This window comes from Morus notabilis, unplaced genomic scaffold (genome assembly GCF_000414095.1).
Source record: "Morus notabilis unplaced genomic scaffold, ASM41409v2 Scaffold658, whole genome shotgun sequence".
Classification (NCBI taxonomy): Eukaryota; Viridiplantae; Streptophyta; class Magnoliopsida; order Rosales; family Moraceae; genus Morus; species Morus notabilis.
In genome coordinates this window covers 235,237-251,031 of record NW_010358177.1, presented here as the reverse complement: position 1 = coordinate 251,031, position 15,795 = coordinate 235,237, and the positions used below count along the sequence as shown (strand labels likewise).

Here is a 15,795-nt window from a genome sequence, read left to right as displayed (position 1 = left end):
GTTCGGCTTCCAAAACTAAAGCACTTTTCTGCCCTACATTTGATTTCTAGCTGTCGGATATGCACCAAGTGAAATGGCAATTTTTATGCGGTTTTTCTTGAATGAGATTTGTTTTTATCCCCGTTATTGACTTGGAAAGTTACCCTTTTGGGGATTAATAGTGTGTGAGATTGTATTAGAAGTAGGAAAGTGATTACCATCTTGGAAGAACTGAATTCTAATGTGAGATGTTGGATTGCGATTCATGTTGCTGAGGCTTGGACAATTAATTTTCAACTCTCACAATATCCTAAAAGAATAGGAGCTTTTTACCGTAACGGTACCTCTCGTAGGTAGTAAGGCGTGTTTCTAAATATTAAAAGGTGAAGGAGATAAATACCTTTTAAAGTGTATGAGTTTGGATTTTTATCTTTTATTTTTAAATTAATTTTTTTAAGTCAAATAATTATATAAGTTAATAGAGTATTAATTAAGAATAAGAGATAAAAAAATTAAACTCATGCACTTTAAGGGTGAGTTTAATAATTTTCTCAATATTATATTAACACTTTTCAAAAAATAAAAGAAAATATGAAATTAACATCAAAGTAATAAAAAATTCCAAACTAACAAAATCTAGTAGCGTTTTAAAACAAAGTCCTATAATAAAGATATAGTTTTAAACGGAGTCCTATTATTAGGATATATTTTTTTAGGACTTGTCTACAATTTTTTAAGTGAGATGGTCCTTCCAATGTCATATGTAAAGGTGAAAATGTAACATGGTATTTATTTAATAAACATCGATTTTGAAAATATGAAGCACTGAGATAATTATCTCCGACAATTATTGCATTTTTTTAAGGTCCGTTTGGCATAGCTTTTACTTTTTTCTAGTAGAAGAAGAGAAGTAAAAACTGTAGCTTTGTAAGTGTTTGGAATAAAGAGCTTAATGGGTCAAAATGATTTTAAAATTTTCTAATAAGCAATAAAAGTATTAGAATAAAGTTTATAATGCCCTAATTAAACTCTAGTACAATTTTTAAAGTCTATTCAGAAGTGCTCTTTTTAAAAGTCACAATTTTTTATTTTAACTGAAAGTTCTTCTGAAAAGTCAATTTTTAACAAATCATTTAAACACTTCAAGAAGCAACTTTTAGACCTAGGAAGTCAAAAGTAGCTTTTAAAAAGCTCTCCCAAACATGCCCATATTATGTTAAATAACTAAATTAGATGGTGTTAACATTTTTTAATGTGTGTTGCGTTAGATAATTTCATGTTATGTTAAATAATGTCTTGTTACGTTAAATAAATGTCATATCACGTTTTTATTTTTAAGCGTACAATATGAGAGATTATCCGACTGAAAAGTTGTAGACATGACTTATTTTTTTATACCATATTGTAGAATTCTAAAAATATACATTCTAATAATTCTTAAAAAAAATGTATTAAGACATTGTAGCAATATTTTTTTTCTTTCTTTCTTTTTAATTTTTATTTCTCCAATTTACGTGCTTACTAGAATTAGCGTTGAGTGTGGAAAAGAGCAATTGAATTCCTTAATACTTCCATAATGGTAATAGGGGAGCCTCTACGGCTTAAAAAAATCTACTGATAGAATATATTCTATCATATTTGACCGTTAGATTAATTTTTTAATGAATTATAGCGCATTGTAAAAAATTATTCTACCGGTGGATTTCTTAGGAGTCTCACACTAAACCGGGTAATAATCAACTTATTATTTCGCATCAAATGTACTACTTTGTGGCCAGAATTACTTGGAATAGCGAAGAATCTCCCCTCTTGGAAGTTATTTTACCCAATCAAATCCACAAAATCCAGTCTCACCCAATCATATCCAAGCACCTTGTCCACGTGTCAAATCCAACACATACAAAAAACCAACAACAATAATAATAACTCATTTTAACTCCAATTCTCTTTCCCCAACCAACAAACTACCATGACAACACCAACAACAACAACTCTGCAAATCCAAATGCAAATGCAATCCTCTTTATGCCTGTCATCCTCCCCAAAACCATCATCATCATCATCATCATCATCATCATTTTCTCTCTCAAATTCCCAGCTCCCAAACATCCCCATATCAAAGCCCCCCACAAACACAAAGAGCCTCCTCCAAAAGCACCCACTCTACGCCCCAACTCACTCCAACCTCTCCCTCCAAACCAAAGAGAAAATCCTCTGCCTCGAAATCCTCGGCGTCGACTCCGGCAAAGCCCTCTCCCAAAACCCCGCTCTCCGCTCTGCCTCCCTCCACTCCATCAACTCCGTCATCTCCTTCCTGCGCTCCAAAGGGATCCACCACAAAGACCTCCCCAAGATCCTCGGAATGTGCCCCAAAATCCTCACCTCCGACATCATCTCCGACCTCATCCCTGCCTTCAATTTCCTATCCGACAACCTCAAAATCCCCGACCGCAATCTCCGCAAGGCCGTCGTAAAAAACCCGAGGCTACTTGCCTCCAGCGCCCAGGACCAGCTCAAGCCTGCGCTCTTCTACCTCCAGCGGCTCGGATTCTCCGACCTCGAGGCGTTGGCGTACCGCGATTCCGTCCTCCTCGTGTCGAGCGTGGAGAAGACGCTGATTCCGAAGCTGAGGTTCCTGGAGAGCTTAGGGATGTCGAATGAGGAGGCGGTCGGGATGGTGCTGAGATGCCCGGCGCTGTTCACGTTCAGCGTGGAGAACAATTTCAGGCCCAAGTTTGAGTATTTCGCGGGAGAGATGAAGAGGAGACTGGAGGAGCTGAAGGAGTTCCCGCAGTACTTTGCGTTCAGCTTGGAGAAGAGGATAAAGCCGAGGCATTTGGAGGTGGTGGAGAGAGGGGTGGAGATGGGTCTGCCATTGATGCTCAAGACCACTGATGAGGAGTTTAGGGAGCTTATTAGTCAAGAAAGTGGATGAAATCAATATCAGTCTAGATTTTTTTTTTCTTTTTTTTTTGTAATGGGGTAAAGACTCAAATATCTTGTGTAATTAAGTAAATTATTATTGTAAATGGGCTTTTTACAATGGGGTCGCTGTAGACTTTCTTAACATTAGATTCGTTGAAAAACTAAATTAAAATTTAAAAATTATTCCAAGCTAAAAGCTTAAAATAAAGCTCTAATATTGTGTGTGTATATATATATATATAAAATATATAATATATATATATATTATTGTGAGGAAAAATATATCTTGTCACGTTGGACGACGACCGAGCTCCACATGGCCATTACCTGCCACATTAACCAGCGATCGGCGTTCAAAATTAATTGTCATTCAAATGGTGAAATGGTCGACCGTATAATGTATTTTAAGATAATTTTTAAATACAACAATAGTATGCACGCTATCGTCGATCCTACACGCAGTCGAGGCGTGTATGATCTGGAATCCCAAGCAAAATGACGGTGCCATAGAGGGATCAACCGGGACGAAGGCCTCGGCATTGGCTTGTTGAAATACAATAGAGACGCAGAGGGCATGACGCTTAGCTTTTGACCCAGATCCCAAGAGTAACCTCTGAGGTGGCATGGGGAAAATCCTTAGGTTACTTCTGGGTTTGGAGAAAGTCAGTAGCAAAGAAACTGATTGTCTGCCTATAAACCACCTAAAACAGACCAATGGAAGTCACGGAAGATCTGCATAGCCGCATTAGTGGACAAAGTAGCTGAATGAACAATCCAAAAGGTACTAAAAGGCTACAGTCTAGGCAGGTAGGATAATAGGATACTCGAGAGAAACCGCCAAATAATCCCCTGTCACGGTCCACCCAATATGTAATCTGTGAGATATAAAATGGGCAAGGCCCCAAAGGGAGAAAGGACCCCTTGTAATCTAAAAAGGGGGAAAATAGTAGAAATTTCTCCAAATGGATGTAGCTCTCATTATAGAGTGAACCACTATAATTTCTAGTGTTCTACTGGATTATTTGCACTTGCGCATCCATTCAAAAAACACTTCAAAGACTCACGCACAACCGGTTGCACTTTTCTGATAATATAATCAGTTTTAGCCAGTAACTTGACTGATTACTGGGCAGTAATCCGGCGTAAACTTATTTACGAAATTTCACCGTCAGGCGTCAATATATATATATATATATATATATATATATGCAAAACCGAGTAGCCATGATATCATTATGCGCCGCGATGTATGTTTACAATTGAATCAGCCTGTTATGATTCTTCCAGCGACGAAAAATTAAACAGAATTGCTGCCCGTGGACATATGCAAGAAATCAACGGTATAAACAAGATTTTTAAGATTGCAAAATAAAGATTGATCTCCACATTGAGAATTTCTTAGATTGGCTACGTAATGCAGAAAACTCATTCAATTGTATAAATTTCGACCCCGAAAAAGAAGTTAAATTGATTGCCTACAAGCTTAGAGATGGAGAAGCAGCTTGGTGTGAATAAGTGCAAGTAAATCGGAGATGACAAGACAAACAACCTATCCGAGCATGGTTTAAGATGGAAAAAGTTGTTAAAGGCCAGATTATCGTTTGATTATGAGCAAACACTTTACCAACAATACCAAATTTGCTGACAAGGGATTAGATCTATAAGTAAAAATAGAAAAGAATGTTGTAGGGTGAAGGCAAGAAACAATCTGAATGAATCTAAAAATCTGCAAGTGGCCGGTAGATTAAAATTGGTTATTCAAGATAAAGAAATGTTGCAATTAAGTTTGGAGTCTCTCATACGCTGTCAATTTGTCATGTAAAATTGAAGGGCAACTTAATAGACCTTTGCTTGGATCACCGGCCAACTAGAAGACTCTCAAGAGCCTGGACAACTCAATCGAAGGCCAGCCACACATGCTGCCTTGGAAAATGGTACGAAGTTTCAACTTTATTCAAGTTCACGTTTTTTTAAATTTCAACTTTATTCAATTTTACTCAACTTTATTCAAGTTTTAACTTCAACTCAAGTTATAACTCAAAAACTACACTCAAATTACACTTCAAAAAAACAACCCCTTAGTTTTTGTTCAACCCATCGCCTCAGTTTCGGAACGAAAAAGATACTAGGAATACTGAAAGCTTTGGACAACAAGGAAAGAGGACTGCTACAGACGACCTGTGCAAGCCCTAATCTAGGCAAATGCTTTAGGTGGAATCAACCTGGACACCAATCACACGAGTGCCCCAGTGGAAGGCTGATGAACATGATAGACGAAGAACAAGGCAATGAAGAAGAAAATGGTCAACACTAAATTTATATGATACAAGCTTTGAAGTTGAAGTCTAAACCACATCCGGCTCCATATATGATAGCTTAGATTAAGAAGGGAGCTGAAACCATTGTGAATTAAGAGTGTCGGGTTCCTTTCTCAATCGGAAAATTTTACAAATTAGACGAGGTCGTCTATGACATTATTGATATGGATGCATGCCATATTTTACTGGGACGCAGATGGATATTTTAAACTTACTTTTTGAGTGTATTAGTCGTGTATGAATTGAGGAATTTCATTTAATTAATAGCTCTAGTAGTTAAAAAAAAAAAAAAAAAAAAAAAAGGAGGAATATCATCCAACGACAACAACTTTTACCACCATTACCTCCGAGTTAATCAATTGATAAGCTTTTTGAGGTAGAGACGGATGTCAGTTAAGGCATGGAGTTGTACTTTCTCAGGAGGGTAAATCCTACAGTAAACCTTTTATTACTATTTTTTTTTTTTTGGTATACAACATTAGTTTATGGGTCTAGATGTATATCCTACCTTTGTAATATCACGCATAACATAAAGTGAAATTGTATTTAATAGACTACCTTTTTAAATCATTAAAAGTAAATAACCTATTTACCAATCATCAGAATTTACTAGGCATTTTTAGTTTTAAACTTTTTGTTTTCTAATTTTACCTCTTTCATTTGATAAATAAAACATTTACATAGTGTTTATAATTTTTTATGTTTACCTCATTATTTTATCACTTTCTTCCCGTAAAATAACTTTAATTTGACTTATTAATGGTATGACATGAATTTTTAGTCTACTAGTAGGAACTGTTATGTTTAATTGTTGGATTATTTTTTAAGAGTCAATTACGTGCATGTCTACATATAGCACGCAATACATAACCGCCCTACTCCAAATTAGATAGTTGAATAACTAGAGGTGAAAGTTCACGCTGTCCGGCCGGCCGACTCATTATTTTCACTGAGCCGGTCTTAAAAGGAGGAGGGTCTGTCCAACTCGGCTCTAAAGCCCAACGGGCCTAGGGCCGGCCTGAAATTTACAAGGTATTTTTTTAAAAAAAAAAATTAAGAAAGATGAACTTTCCCGGCTCCAATAAGGTTTCGGGCTTAAAACCTAGGCACGGCTCGACCCAAACACTTAAGCGGCCCAAACCAAGTCTGGGCCCGGCCAATAGTGCCGGCCCGCTTAGCCCGGCCTAAACTTGCAACTCTATTAAAAACTAATCCTACTGTTGAAACAAAATAGCTTTCTCCATCATAAATACACCATTTTCTATTTGTTTAAGATATAATTTATTCCAAATTTAAAATATTATTTATATTTTCAATTGATTTTTTTTAAATTAATTAAAAAATCCCGCTTTTTTTCAAGATTCTCACCGTCAGACTACTCAATGCGTGCATTAGATCTAAAATTTGTTCCCACCGCTGTCAGAGTGCTCTCACCGTCAGACCACTCAATGATGGTGATACTGGTGAGATGTTGGAAACTCCAAAGAGAGAACGTTGAGGAATAGATGGAGATCATGACATTGTCATGTTGAAGAATCGCGAAGAACAGACGCGGTTGGGATGACATGAGGAGAATTTGTGACTTCGTGATGATTTCAAGATGGTGCTGGCAGCACTAACCAACTATCTATAAACTTCTTTCGAGAAGGAGATTGACGTCACGGTCTAGACAGCAAGGTTGAAGTGGCCGGTGCTTTAATAGCGATAATGAGGATCAATAGTCGAGGAGGATCCATATGGTGGTCAATGAAAACCAATGTGCCAAAAATACCCCACGACTAACAATAATCCCATCCTTACATCATATTTGATTCGACAACCTTCCTCCTTTATGGATGGCACAAACCTCATCCTGAATTGAGCATTTGACGACGAGCTTGCAGAAGAAATTTGATGACCACTTTTCTTTTTTCATTTATTCATTTTTTACTAATGTTCATGTCTTTATACAACGTGAAATTGTATCTCCACCCTATTAAAACCAATCTCATCATAATTACATGACAAAATTTTCTATCTTGAATCGAAATTTAACAAAATTTCAAATAAACTGTATAGAAGCAAAAACTTTATAGTAATTATCATAATGTTATCGCATGTTGTATTATATAATTATATAGTTATTATCTTAATGGTATCAAAATTTTCCGTTCTTATAATACTTCAATGTTTAAATTTTGCTACATGTTTTGGTCATTGACACCATTATGATTTTTGAATGGACATTTTTACCATCACTAGTTGAAGAACACGTGCTATACACGTAGAGTAATTGTATATTAAATTTTAATTACCGTGTTATTAGTAAAAGCATATAAAATCCTAAAAAGAAATTAAAATTAAAAAAAATTAAGTTTTAGGGTAAATAGCTAAAAAAAAAGGGACTAAAATGAAGGAGAAAATATCTTGGAGAGCAAAAAAAAAAAAAAACTACTGTAGCACTGTAGCATTTTAACTAAAATGACGCAGTTTTAGTTGAAAAATGCGTGAACAGTGTTCAGGATTCTCACTTCTTAGTTGAGTGGACATTTTTACTGTCATTACTTGAAGAAGAAGTGCTAAGCATGTGGAGTAATTGTGTATTAAATTTTAATTATAGTATTATTATTAAAAGCATATAAAAACCTAAAAAGAAACTAAAATTAAAAAATAAAATTTTAGGGCAAGTAGTGAAAATTTGGACTAAAATGAAAGGGAAAAATATCTTGGGGAACAAAAAAAAAACTACAGTAGCAATACTGTAACATTTTTAACTAAAACGACGCCGTTTTAGTTGAAAAACGCGTGAAGAGTGTTCAAAATTCTCACTTCTTATATACATATATAGATATATGATCCGTTTAGTTTGCTGATTCGAGTTTTTAATTCGAATTGAGATGTGACTATTTCTGAGAGCTTTTTACTATAATAAAACTCAAATTTTAAACTCGAATAGGTGAAATAAACATACCTATAAATTATTAATAACAATAACTGAATGACTTCCTTTTTATTTTTTTGACGCAGCCTTTGAACCAGAAATATGATTTCCTTTTCTTTGAAAAAGTAAAAATAGAAAGATAATGCCTTAATAAACTAGCAAACAAAAAAAAAAAATAGTGATTAGATGAATGTCAACACTAACGTACGTTAGTTACTCTTAAAGAAGGAGAAAAAAAAAAGAAGTTAAAAAAGTTATTATCACTCAAGAATGGCAAATACCAATATTGAAAAAAAAAAAGAAAGAAAAAGCAGTGTATTAGTCTCATGATTTCATGGCCGAGCTTCGCCGTCGTCATTAGATTACACAAAAACAACTCTACTTAAACCCCCCACAAAGTCGGTGCTTTTCATTTGACCTTCCCAAAACAGAATTGCTCTCTCTACCCTCTCTCTTTCTCTCTCTTTAAAGTCCCTCTCTTCTTCCCGAAACCCCGCCGCCCCAATTTTATCGGCGGGAGAATGTTATTTTCTCGGGGATTTCGTCAGATTCCGAGAAGCAGTTTGACGGGAATCTCCCGGTGGCTCCTCCCGCACCGACCGGAGCAATCTCAGACCAGTCCTCAATGTCTTCGAGAATCTGCTCACAAGGTTGTTATAATCCAATCGTTTCCTTCATTTGTCGAATTGAAATTTGTTTTTGTTTGATTTAATGGATTTGGTTTGGTGTTGTTCGATTAGTAGATTTTTGGCGGTTATGGAGAACCTAGTTATTGGGGATTGCCTGCGTTGCATAGTTCTAGGTATCAAGTTCATCACCAGAGTAGCTCCATAGTTGAGGTACGGTATATGTCTTTTTATTTATTTTTGAGTAATTTCGTTTTGTTTTTGTTCATTTTGTAAGTTGTTATTAGCTCAATTGGGATTCGGAGAACTTGATTTCAGGAAGAACTAGACCCGTTTTCGCTTGTTTCGGATGAACTTTCGCTTGTCGCAAATAGATTGCGGGAAATGGTAGTTGCTGAGGTATCTGTTTGATCGTTTTTGCTGAGCAATTAGCTGATATTCATTGAATGTGTATGTTTAAAGTTTTGATTTTGAAACCATATGAATCCTGGAAACGGCCTCTCCTTCAGGGGTAAGGCCGCGTACATATGGGATTGAGCTTTCCTCCGAGCCTGTCATAGTACGGGAGCCTCTTTGGCACTGGAGTCCGCCTTTTTTTTTTATGAACTATGAAGCTTTCTGGTTATAGTTGGATCCTAGATTTTTTGAGATTCCATCTCATACAGGTTCCGAAGCTCGCTTCAGCTGCCGAGTACTTCTTCAAAATGGGGGTGGAGGGGAAGAGATTTCGTCCAACGGTAAGCTTTAGTTGCTATGGAGGATTTTACAGTTTACACTCTATAAATGCAATGTCAATAAGTTGTTCCGGAAATATGTTCATTAGCTTGAAAGAATGGTTGCTAGTAATATGTTCTTTGTTTCATGTAAAACGGATTGCTTTGTTTCTATGATCGACCTTTTAGAAAGACGGTGTTACCAAGCGTTTGGGTATTCTTTATAGATGTAGTGTTGCTTGTTCTCCTTGATTTAAACTCCTATGTACCTTCCAAAGGTTTCTTTAGCTGTAAGTGCCGTGTGAATATATGACCAATCACCCAACAGATTAAATGGTGTCGTATGTTTGGGTTATATATCTAAAATGCTCTTGAAAATATTTCCGCTATGGAATTCTTCAATTTCAAAAGTTGATTCTACTTTTGAACAAAATCATGTCCATTTACATCTATAGTGAATTCTTGTTACATTAAGAACAATAGTGGAATACAAGAATATCAAGCATTTTGAGAAATAAATCTATCAATTGTACATGATGCTTTAATATTAGTTGGAGTCGATGAACAATCTTCTTCTATCAACATGAGCGCGTCTTATCTTTTACACATGTTTTTGCAAACAATATGAATGCTAACTTGTATGCTCCTATTTATGTCATATTATTCTTTCATATATGCAGGTTTTATTATTGATGTCAACAGCTTTAAATGTTGCCATACCTGAGCCTCCTAAAGCGCTAGGTGATACTTTAACACCAGAACTGCGTACAAGGCAGCAATCTATAGCAGAAATCACAGAGATGATCCATGTTAGTTATTAAGAAATTTCTACATCTTTCATTAAATTTGTTTATAACATATCCACTCTTTTTGACTCTAAGAAAAATTAACTTGTACTGATTGGTGAAAAATCACAAGGTTGATGTTTTCAGTCGTCCTGTTATTGATAATAGCCAAAGGATATGATATTGACATTCTTTTCTTGTGAGACAGAATGTGCCATGAGTTGCTCTTCCATTGGTGCTTAGGAAAGCTGAAACTAGCCAGCCTGTTGGCTTTCCAGTTGAAAGCCTAATCATGTTTTTGCTTTTAAAGAAAAATATTTCTCATTGCTATTACTATATTATTCTAACTATATTGTTATCTTAGGTGGCAAGCCTTCTACACGATGATGTTTTAGATGATGCCGACACTAGACGTGGTGTTGGTTCGTTGAATTTCATAATGGGAAATAAGGTTTAGTTCTCATTCTCTCTAATTCATCGAGTTCTCTATGTATATGATTGTGTCTTTTTGTTGCATCTATGCTTCTTTTTCAAAGTCCTTTCCTTAGGAACTGCTATAAATAACAATAGTTAAAAAGAAAGTGTGTTTTCCTAATTCAAGCTTGTTTTCTGGAAAATAATTTTTTGTAATTCTTGGTTGCTTGTTTTTGGATTGTGGAGATGCGGACAACGGTCTTGTCTGTGTTGTTCTTACATGAGATAGGTGTTTTAGAACCAAGGAGGGCGGAAAACTTGATGATCCATACTTTGTTGGCTTACTCTAAAAGAATTATATTTCATAGGATTGCGACTTCTTCTGTTTTTTATATTTCTTAGTAAGTCGTTTCCTAGAATCATGTTTGGTTTCTGCGCTGTTTTACTTTTACTTTCCTTAATCTTTTAGGCTTTGAGGATACCTTATCCTCTTGTACCCAGTACCCATAATGATTTTCATATCAATGGAGGTGTTTTTCTTATTTTATTTTTTTATTTCTGCTTGATCAACATTTTGTTTCTCTCTCATCTGTGCAACGTGTTGGCAAAGCCGATCGTGCTCCATTTTGTTTGTGATCCCCCTCCTTCCTCCAAGGAGAAAAAGAGGAAAAAAAAAAAAAGCTTCTCGCCACATTGTCAAAAATTCCTCCTCTCTATTAATTATGCTTTTGTTGAAATAGCAAGGGTGATTATAACTACCATATAAAATTGATGTGTATGTATTTTGCGCTAATGTCATAGTTGCTTCCCCTGCCATTTCTCTAATACAGGTAGCAGTATTAGCAGGAGATTTTCTGCTTTCTCGAGCTTGTGTTGCACTTGCAGCTTTAAAAAACACTGAGGTATGTAGTGAATTGAGTATTGATGCAGAAGTGCGTGTATTTTCTGTGATTATTTTAACAAATTCTTTTCGTTTTCTGTGTCTGTAGGTTGTAACATTACTAGCAACGGTTGTAGAACATCTTGTGACAGGTGAAACCATGCAAATTACAACTACCTCTGATCAACGTTGTAGGTAGAAACTTTGATGCTTTTCTTGTATAGAGTAGTAAAAGATGTTGGTATTGTTATTTACTATTTATTGGTATAACGTCAGTTTATGCATTCTTTTCTTATTTTCAGCATGGAATATTATATGCAGAAGACCTACTACAAAACTGCATCACTGATTTCAAACAGTTGCAAGGCAATTGCCCTTCTTGCTGGGCAAACTACAGAAGTTGCAATGTTGGCGTTCGAGTATGGCAAAAATCTGGTTTGTGAGCTCTTGAAATTCTTTCTATAATGATGTGAAGCAAGCTTAATAATCGGTTTTTTCCCCTTCTTCTGTGATAGGTAGCTTAGCATTGAGGTCTTTGATGAGTTTATTATTCATGACATTCCTATCAAAAGAAGAGTGTATTTTTCATGTCCTAAGAAAAGAAGCATCTAGTGATGAGAAATTAGTGATGACCTACACAGCTTTTTTTCATTCCCGGTGTCGAGTAACGCAACCAGCGTTTTATAGTTTTTTATACTCTTGATGAACACGTGAATGACATCAAAGATGTTTTTATTTGAGACTATTCAATGAGGAAACCAAACAAAACCAAACTGCTGTAAGTCAAGGAGAACAGTTGTCCTGAAAGTTCAGGAATTGAATGGATGACCAAGATCAATCATATGGACATATTTTTTTTTTTGCCTCTGCTCTTCTCATAAAAGAGCGCTTTCTGCACAATCTACTTCGAAGAGAATTTTATTTAGTTATGCGGGTTAAGTAACATCTTGGGTAAAAGCTGCCATAGAGTGTGGAAGTATACTATTTTCTGTTAAAAGTAAGAGGCTTTCATCTGTGAGGATCATCACTGACAGATTTGTGGAAGGCCTAAACTTATAATCTTTTACTTATATGTTATACAAAAAACATCATGATCGTTGTTTCCTTTAGTGCCACCTGCATTCTTTGTGTTACCTTTGGCATAGATATGGAGATATTATTTATAACCTAAATTGACTTGTCTCTTTATATTTTTCTTCCAGGGGTTAGCATATCAATTGATAGACGATGTTCTTGATTTCACCGGCACATCTGCTTCCTTGGGAAAGGGCTCTTTGTCTGATATCCGTCATGTAAATCATCTGCTCTTTGTGTGATTTTCCTTCTCTGATCCCTTTAACGGGTCTTTAAGTTGTAGAAAGTTATTACAGCTTATTGAATAAATCATGACGGACAATCTCATTGATAATTTATATTTTACTATTTACTACAAATTTTGTTTTTAATTTTTAATTAAAGATAGTCTTGCATGACAATAGTCAATAGGCATGTACCCCTAGTAACCATGTCACATTTAACCTTCCTCCTGCCCCAACTTCAGAAAAAGAATTGTTTTCTCCAGATCCTGTGAAGGGCAAATTAAAGAAAGAAAAGTGACTGGTAAGAGCTATCAGGAGGCTTACATCCTTGAATTTATTTGTCCAGAATGAACATTTGTGTATGTGATGTTACTTGTTATTAGTAAAAATAACGCATAGAAGTGCTGAGAATGTAGACATTATCTGCTGGCCAAATTTGCATTAGTAACTCAGATAATGCAAGAAACTAATGTGATGGTGAAATTAGATATCTTGTATGTATGGTAATACTTTTGTTCTTGCTCAAGGATTATAGTAAAATCCTTGCTTTCATTTCTTCTCATAGTAAGAAAAGGGTTTGAATAGAGAATGGAACGATTTTATTGAGTTGACAAGAAAGTTCAGATGCCTTCACTCTGTTCATGTTGCATGCCGGTGATACAGTCAACAAAAATGTGCAGCTTTCCGTTGTTTTCGTTTTTTTTCTTTTTTTTTTTCTAAAAGAGAAATAATTAATGTGTTTTGCTATGCCATAATGGATCTTTGTTGTCTGGAACTTCTAGGAAACTAATTTATTGTGGCTATCATTGAGTTTAGATTGTTGATGACAGCTTTCATTGTTCCTTCTAATGCTGCTAACAATCTGGTTTCATGTAAAAAAAATTGGCTTAGGCAAATCCATGTTATTATGTATTACCTGGCTTCTAGTGTATGTTGATATGTTACCTATCAAAATTTTGTAGGGAATCGTGACGGCTCCGATATTGTTTGCCATGGAAGAGTTTCCTGAGTTGCGTGCAGTTGTCGAGGAGGGGTTTGACAACCCTTGTAATGTCGATCGGGTAAGTTACTTTTTATTTACGACAGAGTTTCCCATTCGGATCGGCCTTCATCAAGGATCTGCTCTTAGTCCTTATCTTATCACCATCGTGATGGATGAGCTGACAAGAGAAATCCAAGATAGAGTTCCTTGGTGTATGTTTTTTGCAGGTGATATAGTTTTAGTTGATGAACATAGGGAAGGAGTTAACCGTAAGTTAGAACTGTGGAAACAGACTCTCGAAACGAAAGGATTTAAGTTAAGTAGGACGAAAACTGAATACATGCATTGTAGGTTTAGTAACTCAAGTAATCAGAGTGATGGAATTTCTTTAGATGGTGTGGAGCTTGGGGCTTCTAGGAAGTTTAGGTACCTTGGGTCTATAGTGCAGTACGAAGGAGATATAGAAGAGGATATTGAACATAGGATTAAGGCAGGGTGGGTTAAGTGGAAGAATGTTACGGGAGTTTTATGTGATGTCGAGATGCCTATTAAGTTGAAAGGAAAGTTCTATAGGACTGTAATCCGCCCAGCTATGTTATATGGTAGTGAATGTTGGGCCATTAAGAGACAACATATAGCTAAGATGAGTGTGATAGAAATGCGTATGTTAAGATGGATGAGTGGCCATACGAGAATGGATCGTATAAGGAATGAAGTTATTTGTTGCAAGGTAGGTGTAGTACCAATAGAAGATAAGGTGCGCAAAGGCCGCTTGAGGTGGTTCGAGCATGTCCAACGTAGACCGCTAGAAGCACCAGTTCGTGCTTAGGAGGACATTCTTATACCTAATACTAGGAGAGAGAGGGGTAGACCAAGAATTACGTGGACCGAAGTCGCTAGGAAAGACATTCTAGATTTAGGCCTTCAGAAAAGTTTAATTTCGAACAGAGCCGTGTGGAAAAGTGAAATTCATATAGCCGACCCCAATTAAGTTGGGATTAAGGCTTGTTGTTGTTGTATAATCTGGGGTGCTGGTCCAATTTGAATGTTGAATCAACATTCGACTTGGAGAATATTCTAACTCATCTTGTTTTGAGATATCTTCACTCCATTTTGTGAGTTTGTGACTTTGTACGCACAACTTACACTAATTTGCAGCTATTATATTGTAGTTATTTAGTTTTATTGTTGTTTATATGGTTACTTTTCTGAAATTTTTATTACATGTTGGCCATGTGTCCAGTTTGGAAATATTTCTGAGGCTTGCAATGATGATGATAATGAGTCTATAGTCCATTTTAGAAACTACCTTCTGAAAATACAGGCTCTCGAGTATCTTGGTAAGAGTCGTGGCATTCAAAAGGCGAGGGAGCTAGCAATAAAGCATGCAAACCGAGCTGCAGAGGCGATTGAGTCTTTGCCTGAGAGTGACGATGAAGATGTAAAAAGATCAAGGAGGGCACTTATAGATCTCACTCAAAGAGTCATTACAAGAACCAAATGATAGAAAAGACTAGTACACAGTCCACAGAATAAGAGCATAGTGTATGATGAATTTGTCTTAATTTTTCTGATTACTGTTTCAGTCAGGTGAGGGACAATTTCCCCTCTTTCATTTTCATCATACATTCTTTCAATTTTTTGTTTTTGTTACATAGTTCGCACTTTCATGTATATTACAAGTCTGGCAGAGTAGAAAGAACACTCATTATTTATTGATCCTCCGTATCCCGCTTGAATGATGCCTTGCTCTTATATTCTGCAACTTTCTGTCTGACTTGGTCTGTCTTGATGTATGATGGTAGTAAATTTTGTCCATGCCTTGCTCTTATATTCTGCAACTTTCTGTCTGACTTGGTCTGTCTTGATGTATGATGGTAGTAAATTTTGTTGGACAAGAAATGAAGGTAGTGTTCTCATGAGATGAGCTTCTTGTCATTGTATAACCTCTGTTA

At 35.9% G+C, this 15,795-nt stretch overlaps 2 protein-coding genes across 2 annotated transcripts; both read left to right on the top strand.

The window, feature by feature from the left end:
* The first annotated feature begins 1,931 nt into the window (after positions 1–1,931).
* LOC21394692 (transcription termination factor MTEF1, chloroplastic) lies at positions 1,932–3,027 on the top strand. Its single transcript, XM_010092156.2, has one exon. The coding sequence runs from the start codon at positions 1,949–1,951 to the stop codon at positions 2,912–2,914; it is 966 nt and encodes a 321-aa protein (XP_010090458.1). The 5' UTR covers positions 1,932–1,948; the 3' UTR covers positions 2,915–3,027.
* A 5,384-nt stretch (positions 3,028–8,411) lies between these two features.
* Positions 8,412–15,647, top strand: LOC21394691 (solanesyl diphosphate synthase 3, chloroplastic/mitochondrial). The gene is made up of 12 exons (XM_024161680.1): positions 8,412–8,792; positions 8,886–8,981; positions 9,087–9,167; positions 9,434–9,505; positions 10,162–10,290; positions 10,631–10,717; positions 11,511–11,582; positions 11,670–11,755; positions 11,863–11,995; positions 12,763–12,852; positions 13,821–13,919; positions 15,165–15,647. The coding sequence occupies exons 1-12, from the start codon at positions 8,664–8,666 to the stop codon at positions 15,342–15,344; spliced, it is 1,254 nt and encodes a 417-aa protein (XP_024017448.1). The 5' UTR covers positions 8,412–8,663; the 3' UTR covers positions 15,345–15,647.
* The last annotated feature ends 148 nt before the right edge of the window (positions 15,648–15,795 follow it).

Coding starts and splice junctions, on each gene's coding strand:
- LOC21394692 (XM_010092156.2), top strand. CDS start 1,949: ATGACAACACCAACAACAACAACTCTGCAAATCCAAATGCAAATGCAA.
- LOC21394691 (XM_024161680.1), top strand. CDS start 8,664: ATGTTATTTTCTCGGGGATTTCGTCAGATTCCGAGAAGCAGTTTGACG. Junction 8,793..8,885: donor TTCGAGAATCTGCTCACAAG/GTTGTTATAATC, acceptor TTCGATTAGTAG/ATTTTTGGCGGTTATGGAGA. Junction 11,583..11,669: donor CAGCTTTAAAAAACACTGAG/GTATGTAGTGAA, acceptor CTGTGTCTGTAG/GTTGTAACATTACTAGCAAC.